The sequence below is a fragment of the Pseudorca crassidens genome, chromosome 9, assembly GCF_039906515.1.
Source record: "Pseudorca crassidens isolate mPseCra1 chromosome 9, mPseCra1.hap1, whole genome shotgun sequence".
Classification (NCBI taxonomy): domain Eukaryota; kingdom Metazoa; phylum Chordata; class Mammalia; order Artiodactyla; family Delphinidae; genus Pseudorca; species Pseudorca crassidens.
In genome coordinates, this window is record NC_090304.1 from 85,718,032 (window position 1) to 85,731,552 (window position 13,521).

At 34.8% G+C, this 13,521-nt stretch overlaps 1 protein-coding gene across 2 annotated transcripts in view; it reads right to left on the minus strand.

Moving 5' to 3' along the window:
- Nucleotides 1-13,521, minus strand: part of NPAT (nuclear protein, coactivator of histone transcription) — a 52,689-nt gene that overhangs the window by 34,076 nt on the left and 5,092 nt on the right. Inside the window, exon 2 of one of the 2 annotated variants that reach the window (XM_067750947.1) lies at nt 2,584-2,702. The exons of the other annotated variant lie outside the window; for it this stretch is intronic. Within the exon in view, the coding sequence (XP_067607048.1) occupies nt 2,584-2,702 (119 nt within the window). The remainder of the gene's footprint in view (nt 1-2,583; nt 2,703-13,521) is intronic. 2 annotated transcript variants of the gene reach the window in all.

Consider the following 13,521-nt stretch of genomic DNA (forward strand, 5'->3'; position numbering starts at 1 on the left):
GGATCATATGGGTTATTTAATTTTTAAAAGCAGTTTAATGTTCACAAGAAAATTGAGAGGAAGGTACAGAGATTCTCCATAAACTCCTGCTCCAACAAATGCAATGCCCCACCTATTATCAGCATCACTCCCAAATGTGTATTAAATTTTAGTTTTTTTCAGATTTTGAGATAATGCCTATTATACCTGGACATAAACTGTGTATTATGTAATAACTCCTGTGGGGTTGGGGCAGCATCCCACAATCTAAAATTAACATTTCTACAACTAAGTGGATAAATAGTTAGAGAGTGGGATTTTTAAAACTATAAATATCAGTTCAGATTAGGTCCTGCTGCCAAAAGAGTTGTGGATCTGGATCACTCTTGTAAAATGTTATCATCAATTTGCTGATGCTGAGTGTGCACCTGGTAGATATTCAGTAAATTAGGAAAATCACTTCCTAATTCGTATCATAGTGAAAGCTGATTACAGTAAGTCCCTTATATATGAATGAGTCCCATTCCAAGAGCGCATTCGTTAAGTCCAACAAAGTTAGCCTAGGTACCCAACTAACACAATCAGCTATATAGTACTGTATTGTAATAGGTTTATAATACTTTTCACACAAATAATACATAAAAAACAAACACAAAAAATAAAGAAAACATTTTTAATCTTACAGTACAGTACCTTGAAAAGTACAGTAGTACAGTACAATAGCTGGCACACAGGGCTGGCTTGAGTCAAAAGGCAAGAAGAGTTACTGACTGGAGGAGGGAGAGGAGATGGGAGATGGTTGAGCTGAAGGATCATCAGCAATAGGAGACAGAGGGCAAACTACAATTTCACTCACGCCTGACGTTGATGGCACAGGTTCTGGTTCCTTGCTGGATTCAATTCCATCTATCCTCTTGAAAAAACGATCCAGTGATGTCTGGGTAGTAGCATTCCGCATCTTGGAAAGTTTGCAATTTGAAGGTTCCTATGTAGGGGACTTACTCTATTTCCCCAGACACAGGGCAGACACAGGGCTTTCTGTGTCACATCGTTAGCCATCCCCCTTAAATGAATGGATTAGATGTAGTTTCTGTTTATTCTTGAAAAAACTATGTGAACAACAATAGGATGTAAATAGTACCTTGCAGATCAGACATAGTCAGTAAATGGCCATTTCAAAACAAAAACAAACAAAAAACTTGTTGGGATTTTGACTGTAATGAATGTATAGATCAAAATTTGGAGAATGGACATTTAACAATATTGAGTTGCTCATTCCATGAACACAGTGTATCTTTCTTTCTATTCAAGTCTTTTGATTTCTTTCATGTAGATTTTAGCATACAGATTTTACGCATATTTTGTTATATTAACTATTTTATTTTTGTTTGTTTATTGGGTGCTACTATAAATGGTATTTTTTTTTAAATTCCACTTCCAATGGCTCATTGTAGGTATAAAGAAATATGATGGACTTTCGTACACTTTGTATCCTGTGACCTTGCTAAACTCCAGCAGTTTTGAATGTTTTTTTAGGTTTCCTCCGTAGATAATCATGTTGTCTGTGACAGCTGAAATGAATCTAAAGACCCATGTTTAAAATAAAATGACAGGGCTTCCCTGGCGGCGCAGTGGTTGAGAGTCCGCCTGCCGACGCATGGGACACGGGTTCGTGCCCTGGTCCGGGAAGATCCCACATGCCGTGGAGCGGCTGGGCCCGTGAGCCATGGCCGCTAAGCCTGCGCGTCCAGAGCCTGTGCTCCGCAACGGGAGAGGCCACAACAGTGAGAGGCCCGTGTACCGCAAAATAAAATAAAATAAAATAAAATGACAAAATACCATTTCAAATAATGTAGTTCTAGCATATACCCATTAAATACCAAACAATGCTCTACTGGTCTAGTGATATTTAAAAAAGAGGTGACAACAAGATATCAAAATATGTTTCATATTTGTCTGAAGTAAGCAACTATAGGAAAAGCAAATATAGGAAAGATTGGACTGCTATATAATGCCATAGACCAGGTGGCTTGTTTCTCATTGTTCTGCAAGCTGGGAAATCCAAGATCAAGTTGGCAGATGATTTGGTTCCTGGTGAGGACCTATTTCCTGGCTTGTAGACATCCCCCTTCTTGATGTGTGTGCACGTGGAAATTTCTCTGTCTTTCACTTTTTAAATCCCATCATGAGGGTCCCAACTTCATATTCTAATCTAAACCTATTTACTTTCCAAAGGCCTTACCTCTAAATACCATCACACTGAGGGGTGGGGTTTCAATATACGAATTTTGGAGGGATATAAATATTTAGTCCATAACAGGCAGTAAACAAGTAAGCCCCAAAACAAGCAGTAGTGAAACTAATTAGAAATGAGGGTGTCATTTTGAAACTGACTCTCAAAGTTGGAATTCACTTCCCAGCTTAGACATAAATGTATGAAAAAAAGAGCTGGCCTTCTTTAGGTCTTTCCACCGATGCATGAATACAAACTATCAAAATTTCTGCCCATTTTGATTTTGCTAATGGGCTGATTTTTAAGACCATGTTTATAGTGTCTTATGTGGGTCAATGATGAAATATTTCCTTAAAGAACAAATCACTCACCAGTAAGCAGGCTGGGATAAAACCTTCATCTGTACAGTGTTCTGCATATTCTTTTAAATTTGAACTTTCCAAAATAAAAGCCTGGCAGGTAGAAGTAAGGTTCTCTTGTTGTAAGTAACCTAAAGGAAAAATAAAATGTAACTCAGTAATTTCAGTAAATGCTGAACTTTCAATTAAAACTGCTGTTGAAAATACTACAGCAGTTTCACATCATAAATGTAACTTCAGGTGAACATGACGGGATTCTACAGCCTTGCCTGAAACACCAGTTTGTGCTGCAGTACAAAGCAGAATTCATAAAACGACTGTTCGAAAAGAAAAACTCTAGCTAATATGCTATAAAGCCATAGTAAACAAAACAGTATGGTACTGGCATAAAAACAGACAAATAGATCAGGAGAACAGAATTGAGAGCCTAGAAAAAATCCACAGCATAAACGGTCAACTAAATTTGACAAGGAAGCCAAGAATACTCAATGGAAAAAAAAACCATCTGTTCAACAAATGGTGCTAGAAAAATTGGATATTCACATGTAAAAGAGTGAAACTAGACCCTTATCTTACACCACTCACAAAAATTAACTTGAAATGGATTAAAGACTTAAACATAAGACCTGAAAGCAAGAAACTCCTAGAAGAAAACAGGAAAAAAGCCCTTTGACATGGGTCTTGGCAGTGATTTTCTGGATTTGACACCTAATGCACAAGTTACAAAATAAAAAATAAACAAGTTGGAATATATCAAATTAAAAAGCTTCTGCACAGCAAAAGAAACCCATCAACAAAATGAAAAAACAACCTATGGAATGGGAAAAATATTTCCACATATCTATCTGATAAGGGGTTAATAACCCACATAAATAAAGAACTCATAAAATTCAAGAACAAGAAACCAAGTTATCCAATTCACCCTTGTGTACTGTTGGTGAGATTGAAAACTGATACAGCCACTACGGAAAACAGTATGGAGGATTCTCAAAAAATTAAAAATAGAACTACCATGTGATCTAGCAATTCCACTTCTGGGAATATATCCAAAGGAAAGAAAAAACACTATCTTGAAAAGATATCTGTGCCCCCTGTGTTCATAGCAGCATTATTTACAATAGCCAAGGCATGGAAACAACCTAAGTGTCCACTGATGAATGTATGGATAAATAAGTTGTGGTGTATATATACACACAATGGAGTATTATTCAGCCATTAATAAAAAAAAATGAAATCTTGGCATTTGGGACAACATGGATGGAACTTGAGAGTATTATGGTAAGTGAAATAACTTAGGCCAAGACAGACAAATGCTATATGATCTCACTCATATGTGGAATCTTAAAAACAAAAACAAAAAAACCCCAACTGAACTCACAGAAAAAGAGACCAGATTTGTGGTTACCAGAGGCAGGGGATGGAAGGAGGGGCAATCAGAAAACGGTGGTCAGAAGGTACAAATTTCCAGTTACAAGATAAATACAGTTGACCCTTGAAGAATGCTGGGGCTAAGGGCATCGACCCGCCACACAGTCGAAAAATCCATGTATAACTATAGTTGGCCCTCCAAATCCGAGGTCCACATACGCAGATTCAACCAACTATGGATTGTGTAGTACTGTAGTGTGTGTTTGTTGAAAAAAAAATCCACATGTAAGTGGACCCGCACAGTTCAAATCTGTGTTGTTTAAGGGTCAACTGTAAATACTAGGTACTGTAAGTACACTGCAATATATTAAGTGATTATACTTAACACTGCTGTATGATATATATGAAAATTGTTAGGAGATTTAATCGATCCTAAGAGTTCTCATCACAAGGAAAAAAAAATTTGTTTTTTTGCTTTCTCTTTTTATTGTAATTATGTGAGATGATAGAGGCGAACTGAACTTACTGCAGCAATCATTTCACAATATATATGTCAAACCATTATGCTGTACACCTTAAACTTATACAGTGATGCACATCAATTACATCTCAATAAAACTGGAAAAAACCAAAACTCCCAGAAACTCTAGCTAACCCAGAAAAATAAGGTGTTTGATAAAGTGCAATTACTGCACAGTAATGCTTACAGGAGAAACAATAAAGTAACAATAAATAACAAGAGAACCAATAAGTGATAAATGTTCTACTCCATAGCCTCCACATTAACTAGGTGAGTAGATGCTATAAATTAACTTATTGGATTATGAAAAAAATTACATTCTCTCAACATTGCAATTTACCTGTATATTTCACTTATTTGCCTAATGGTTTAAAAAAAAATTGAAGAGAAGACCTACTTCGTATGAAATGTAAGAAAGGCACTCCTTTGCTTTTTAATTTCTGCCCTTTGGGAATCAAAGCATTAACTATTTCAACCAGAACTTTAATATTCACACCTAACTGACATTTATGAAACAATATCATGTACCAGTGCTTTGTACTTTCATATATATGAACACTGTCTTGACTAGCATCCTATCCTTGTTTATTTATTTCTTAGCATCACTGGGGTTCAACTAACCAACTCTATAAGCAGTAGTACAGCAGAAAAAGAACACTAGATAGGATATCAGGAGACCAGGTTCTTATTCTATTGTGTTAAAATAAGCATTGTGGCTTTGGGGAAAAAAAGCACTTAAATTCTTCCAGAGTAAGATACTTCATCTATAAGGCATCACACCCGCCTTGACTTGTGAATCAAATCTGCTTAAGTTATTTCCTTGTGTAAAGCTGAAGGGCTCACATCATTTCCCACAGCTCTCAGGTTAAACTTCTAAATCCTGAGCAGTTTCAGCAGGAATGGAAGAGTAAGGACCTCCAAAAGTCCTCTCTTCTATAAAAGCAATGAGAACACTGGCACAAATTATTAAACTTTTACAGAACTCTGAAAATAATCATTGTCTTGCAAAAAAATCTGTGAGCATTTATTAAGAAAAATGGCTGAATGTCAGTAAGGACAATGAACACTGTGGCATTTTAACTTCCTCTATTCTCATGCTCATCTCTCCAACTGAGTGGTATACTTGAAAATCAACAGCCTGCAAATGCAGTGAAAACCAGCAGCCCAGTAGAAAACGGACAGATCAGATGAAGCTGGAATCTTTCCCAAGTCCCATTCCCAGAAACTGTCATTATTTGATTTGTGTGACAACTTCATGTAAAACCTCACTTGCATGGCTTGTCTTTGAATTGAATCAAAGTTCACCCTCTGTAAACCTTCTCCTTGGAGGTGTTTTTGTTAAATCAATCAGCAGAAACTGGTTAACACTACAGCTGCCTATGACAGAGATAATGGTAGGGACAAACAACAAGCTAAACAAACAAACAAACTCAAAAAGAAAAGCTGGGGAATGAGAAGTCTGTAGGGGGATTTTAAAAGCTCTGACATACTCCTGGGACACTAGAAGGCCATGTGCAAATGTAGGGTAGCATGTGTATTCAGAAAAGATCTGACAACCCTAAGCACTCACCTCTGGCTGACCATAAGCCTCTGACAAGCAGGAAGTGAAGGCTAAGGCAAAGCTGTCAAATGCTTAGCTGAATGTTGAAGCATACCCCAATGTACACACAGCCCCCTAACAAACAGTGGGAGATTTACTGACTCCAAGCATTTAAGAAAATCATTGTCCAATCATAGAATATAAACTCAAAGAATATAGACTTTACATAATTAGTTCAGGAGACTAATCGTTAAAAAAAAAACTGCTAAACAACAACAAGGAGCAATAACAAACATGAAGGAGGGAGGTGAATCAGATTACAAGAGTTGTCACATTCTACCACTATACCAATTGAAAACTTTTAAAGTTCTCAATTTTCAATAAAGAAATTATGAGACATGCAGAAAAACAAGAAAGTATGGCTAATAAACAAGGGGGAAAATGTACGGTCAGTAGAAACTGTCACTAAGGAAGCCAAGGCACTAGACTTAAAACTTTCAGCTTTTTAAAATAAGGTCAGAGAACTAAAGAAAACTATACCTAAATAGCTAAACAAAATTATGAGAACATCTATGAAAAAGAAATAAAAGAGAAAGAAATTAAAAGAAAAAAACCATGTAGAAATTCTAGAGTTGAAAACAAAAAACATAATAACTGAAGTACAAAATTTGCCAATAAATAGCAGATTTGAGGAGAAAGATCAAAGAATCAGTGCACTTGAACATAGATCAAATGAGATTATCTAGTATGAGGAACACAAACAAAAAAAGAATGACGAAAGTGAACAGTCTCAGAGACCTGTGAAACTTTTTCAAATGTACCAACATAAGCATATGTTCTGGGGGTCCCAGAAGGAACTGAGAGACAGAAAAGGGTAGAAAGAATATTTGAAGAAATATTGGGCTGAGAACACCCCAAATTTTAGGAAACTATAATCAATCTACTTATTCAGGAAACCCAAAAAACTACAAGTAAGATAAACTCAAAGAGATCCATAGCTAGACATATCGTAAATTGCCAAAAGAGAGAATCTTGAAAGTGGAAAGAGAAATGGCTTATAACATACAAGGGATCCTCTATAAGATTAACAGCTGAGTTCTCATTAGAAACCATGAAGGCCAGAGGCAGTGAGATGACATATTAAAAGTGCTGACAGGAAAAAGTCAACCAAGAATTCTATTATCTAGCATGACTTCTTCAAAATTAAGAAACTAAGATAGTCCCAGATTAAAAACACTGAAATAATCTGCTGCTAACAGACTTGCCCTATATGAAATATTAAAGGGAGTCCTTCAGACTAAAATGAAAGTCAAATCCACACTAAAATATTAACGAAAAATGGTAAAGGTAACTACACAGGCAAGAATAAAATAGTATAAATGATATTTGTTTGTAATCCTTTTTCTCCTCTCTGCTTTAAAAGACAACTGCAGGAACTTCCCTGGCGCTCCAGTGGTTAAGACTCTGTGCTTCCAATGCAGGGGGCGTGGGTTCCATCCCTGGTTGGGGAACTAAGATCCCACACGCTATGTGGCCAAATAAAAAATAAATTAATTAATTAAAAAGGGGGAAAATGTTCAAAAAAAAAAACCAAACAACTGCATACAGCAACAATTATAAATCTGTCTTGATGGGCCTACAATATATGAAGATGTAATTTATATTATTTTAACAGCAAAAAGAAGGGGAAAGGGAATGGAATTATAAAGGTGCAAAATTTTTAATATACTATTGAAACTAAGTTGATATTAATCCAAATAGAATTGTTTTAAGTTAACTGTAATCTCTAAGCAATCATGAAGAAAATAACTTAAACATAAAAAATAAAAAGGAAACAATGAAATTAGAATGTTAAACTGGATCTACTCAATACAAAAAAGGCAGTACTAGAGGAATAGCAGAACAAAAAAAAATAAGATGTATAGACTACAAATAATTAAATGGCAGACAAAATCCACATCTAATCAGTAATTACATTTAATGGCAATGGATTAAGCACCTAATTAAAAGGCAGAGACTCACAGAATGAATAAAAATATGATCCAACTATATGTTCTTGACAATAGACATACTTTAGATTAAAGACACAAATTAGTTGAAAATAAAAGGATGGAAAAAGATACACCATCCAGACAGTAACCTAATGACAGCTGGAGAGGCTACACCAGTATTAGACAAAGTGGACATTAAGACAAGTGAACGTCATATTCAATGATGAAAGACTCAAAGCTTTCCCCACAAGATCAAGGACAAGACAAAGATGCCTGCTCTTGCCACTTCTATGCAACACTGTACTGAAAGTTCTAGCCTGGTCAAGACATCATCTAATCTGAAAATAGAGATATTTGACTCCTTCCTTTCCAATCTGGATGCTTGTTATTTCAATTTCTCTCCTAATTGCCCAGTCTTTAATAAATGAAAAAAGACTGAAATCATACTGAGTATGGAATTAAATGAGAAATCAGAAACAATGGGAAATTCACAAATATGTGGAAATCAAACACTCTCCTAAATAATCAAAGGGTCAGAGAATATATAAATAAGTAGAAAATATTTTAAGATAAATGCAAACAAAAATACAATATACCAAAACTTATGGGATGCAGCTAAAGCATTGCTTATTTGTATACTTATAGCTATAAATACCTGTATTAAAAAGATGAAAGACCTCAAATCCATAACCTATCCTTGCACTTTAAGAAACTAGAAATAGAGCAAACTAAACCCAAAGGAAGCAGAGGGAAGGAAATAATGGATATTAGAGGGAAAAAAAAAAAAAAAAGGAATAGAGAGTTAAAAAATAGAGAAAAATCAATGAAACCAAAAGTCAGTTCTGTTTCCAGAAGAGATGATGTCACATATAGAAAATTTTAAATGACTTCAGCAAGGCTGTGGGATACAAGATGCCTATACAGAAATCAACTGTTTATCTATACACTTGCAATGAACAATCCAAAAATGAAATTAAGAAAACAATTCTATTTAAAATAACATTAAAAAGAATACTTAGAAATAAGTTTAACAAAATAAGAGTACACTAAAACTAGAAAACATTAAAAGACGTTAAATAAGACTAAATAAATGGGAAGATATCTTGGGTTCATGGACCCGAAGAATATCAATACTCCCAAAGTTGACCTACACACACAACACAATCCCTATCAAAACCCCACCTGCCTTTTTTGCAGAAATTAATAAACTGATCCTAAAATTTGTAAGGAAATACAAGGGACACAGAGTAGCAAAACAATCTCGAAAACAAAACAACTGGAGGACTCACATTTACCTATTTCAAAACATATTACAAAGCTATAGTAATCAAGATAACTGTGTACTGGCATAAGGATAGACATGTAGATCAGTTGAACAGAATTAACAGTCTAAGCTTTTATGGTCAATTGAGTTTTTAGAAAAGTACCACATCACTTCAATGGGGGAAAGAATAGTCTTTTCACAGCTGGTGCTGGGACAACTGGATAGCCACCAGTTGTCAAACTGAAGTTGGACCCTTTCTTCATGCTAAATACAAAAAGTAACTCAAAATGAATCAAAGACCTAAATATAAGAGCTAAAACTATAACTTTTAGAAAAAAGTCACAGGTGTAAATTTTTTTGACCTTAGATTAGATAATGGTTTCTTACATATGGCATCTAAAGAATAAGCAACCAAAGAAAAAAATAAACTGAACTTTATCAAAATTAAAAACTTTTGTACTTCCAAAGATACTATCAAGAAAGTGAAAAGACAACCAACAAAACGGAAGAAAATATTTGCAAATCATATATCTGATAAGGGACCAGAATACAGAATATATTAAAAAAACTCTTGCAAGACAATAATAACAAGACAAATAACCCAATTAAAAAATGCACAAAAGATCTGAACAGACCTTTCTCCAAAGAAGATACACAAACTGCTAATAAGCACACGAAAAGAGGCTCAACTTCGTTGGTCATTAGGAAAATGTAAAAGCAAAAGCACAATGAGATATACTAATTCATACCCATTAGGATACCTAGAATTAAAAGACAGACAGTAGTTAGTATTGGCAAAAATGTGGAGAAATTGGAAACCTCATATATTGCTGGTAGGAACATAAAATGGTACAGACACTTTTGAAAACCATATGTTAAGTTCTCAAAAATAGTAAACATAGAATTACCATACAACCAAGCTAATCCACTCCTAGGAATATATCTAAGAGAACTGAAATCATATGCCCAAACAAAACTTGTACACAAATGTTCACAGCAGCATTTTTAATAATAGCCCCAAAGTGGAAACAAGCTACTGTTCATCAATGGACAAAATGTGGTATATCCATACAACAGAATATTATTCATCCATAAGAAGGAATTATCTATACTTGTTGAAACATTGATGAATCTTGAAAACACTGGTAAATTCAAGAAGTCAGACATAAAAGGCCACATATTGTATAATCATATTTACATGAAATGTCCAGAACAGGCAAATCTATAGACAGAAAGTAAATTACTAGTTGCCAGAAGATGTGAAAAGGGAGAAATTGGGAGTGACTGTTAACGAGTATGGGGTTTCTTTCCGGGGTGATAAAATGTTCTGGAATTAAGATAATGGTGATGGTAGCACAACATGTACTAAAAACTACTGAAATTTACACCCTGTGGTATGTGAATTATATCTCAATGAGAAAAAATCCTATATTCTTAATATGTCATATGAGGCTCTACTTGTTTTATATCCTAATTTCCTCTTTAGCCTTATGTCTTGTCATTCCGTCTTTCCTAGCCAAACCGGTCTTTCAATTTCATGAATACATGAATGCTTTTTTTAAAAACTGAAATATAGTTGATTTACAATATTGTGTTAATTTCTGCTGTACAGCAAAGTGATTCAGTTATACATAAATAAACACACACACACACACATTTAAAACATTCTTTTCCATTATGGTTATCACAGGATATTGAATATAGTTCCCTGTGCTGTATGGTAGCACCTTGTTGTTTATACAACAATCTCTCAATCCATCCTCTCCTCCCCCCTGCAACCACAAGTCTGTTCTCTATGTCTGAGAGTATTTCTGTTCTGTAAATAGGTTCATTTGTGTCATACTTTAGATTCCACATATAAGTGATATCATATGGTATTTGTCTTTCTCTTTTTTACTTACTTTACTTAGTATGATAATCTCCAAGTCCATCCATGTTGCTGCAAACGGCATTATTTCATTCTTTCTTATGGCTGAGTAGTATTCCATTGTATACACGTACCACATCTTTATCCAGTCATCTGTTGATGGACATTTAGGTTGTTTCCATGTCTTGGCTATTGTGAATAGTGCTGCTATGAACATACAGGTATATGTATCTTTTTGAATTATCGTTTTGTCTGTTTATATGCCCTGGAGTGGGAGACTGCTGGATCATATGGCAACTTTAATTTTAGTTGAGGAACCTCCATACTGTTTTCCATAGTGGCTGCACCAACTTATTATATTCTCACCAACAGTGTAGGAGGGTTCCCTTTTTTCCACACCCTCTCCAACATTTGTTATTTGTAGACTTTTTAATATGGCTATTCTGACTGCTGTGAAGTGGTACTTCATTGTAGTTTTGATTTCTATTTAATAATTACTGATGTTGAGCATGTTTTCAATACATAAATGCTCTTATTTCAAGGCTACTGTATACTTTATTGCCTTTGCTTGGGCAGCTTATCTTTTCTTAGCCTAGCTACTTCCAACTCATTCTTTTTTTTTTTCCTTTTCTTTTTTTTCCAACTCATTCTTCAGGTCTACTGTAATTATCACTTCCTCAGAGAATCTTTTTTTGAATTCCCTATGTACCGAAATCCTATTACTGGATACTAGATTCCCTTTGTAGTATATTTACCTTGGTGTTGGTATAATAGTTAATAACTACTAAGGCAATTATTACTAAGGTCTTTCCCAACTTTAAAATTATAAAGGTCTACCCTCTTCACCTGGAATGATATCTTCAACCAGGCCCTTCAAGTCAAAAAATTGAGAGGGCCTACAAAGTTATTATATATGAGCATTATAAAAAGAAAAGGGCAAGGAAATTGTCATCCTATTTTAGGGAATGCCCTACCTGGGATTTGGGAACCAATTCACCAGTTTGTACTCATAGTTGATGAATCAGTTTTCCAACCTCTTGCTAATCAATGCTACAGGGAGAAACAAACATACAAAAAAAAACAACCAAAGACATTGTCGTTTGGAGTGTGAGAAAGCATTTAGAAATCAGAAGAAAACTTTCACTTCAGATACTACCACTTCAATATCCCCTTCACTGAAAATATAAAATCACTTTCAATGTGGATCAAAGATAGACTGCTATTTTCCTTGGTTTTTCATTTTTCACAAATAAACAACCCAATATAAACCCCAATAAAACTATAGCCAGCTGAAAAGAAATCATTTTTTATGACTGGCTTTCTAACAGTTACATTATTTGGAATAAGTAAGTCAGCTGCCACTAGGATTTCATGAAGTTAGAATTTTAAATGTCTATAAATCACTAGAATCATTCATGGAATCAGGGCAGTTGGAGCTTTTTCTTTACATGCTTCAAGACTTAAATTGAAGACCCCAAACAGTTTCTTTTCATGGTAGAAAGTTTCAAAAGTACTAATCACCCCAGACATATTGACAATCACTTGGGACTTCTAACAGCTGGTGCTATGAAATCTAATTCCTTAAAGTAGATTTGCTTTTTTCTAGACCAAGTATTCTCAAAACGCATGACATAGTCCCAAGGGGGTGAAAATTGGTACTGGGGAGGAAGGGGAATGAATAAAATATAACTCTTTTTATGCATAAATCACAGATATACATACAATATATAAACAGTGTATTTGTAACATTAAAATCTCATGCAAGGGGCAATTAGGGGAAAAAAAAGTCTAAAAATACTTCCTAAGGGTATGATAACGAAATAGAGGTTGAGAAATGCTGCCCAAGACAGAATATAGTGATATACAGTTAACCTTTCTAGAAAAATATGGTGGTAATTCCCTGGTGGTCCAGTGGTTAGGACTCCGTGCTTTCACTGCCGAGGGTCGGGGAATTAGCGGCGCAGCCAAAAAAAAAAAAGGAATCAATGAAGACCAGATAGTTTTTGGCTTCTTGTAAGATATTATACTTTTGTATAGTATACATTTGAGAAAAGCCTTTGTTAAAAGGCTAGATTGCTTCTACAACAGTGTTTAAAAGTTATGATACATTTTTAAATAGCAATATCTGATATAACTCTTCTGCTCTTCAAAAAACTTCCCACCTTTGGGCTATCCAGAATTCCCATTTTGGATTAGACTTGATGTATTCTGCTTTACTTTAGTCTGGGAAGTTCCAAAATAATGTGGTAAAGCAACAGTTGATTGCTTTCATGCTCATTTATTATTACACTTACAGTTAACCAGTTATTTGCCTACGAAAAGCTTATTTATCATCATTAAGTACCTGATTGTAACCAAGTCTCAATCAGAATAATGGGGGAAATTTTAGGTACAAATTAT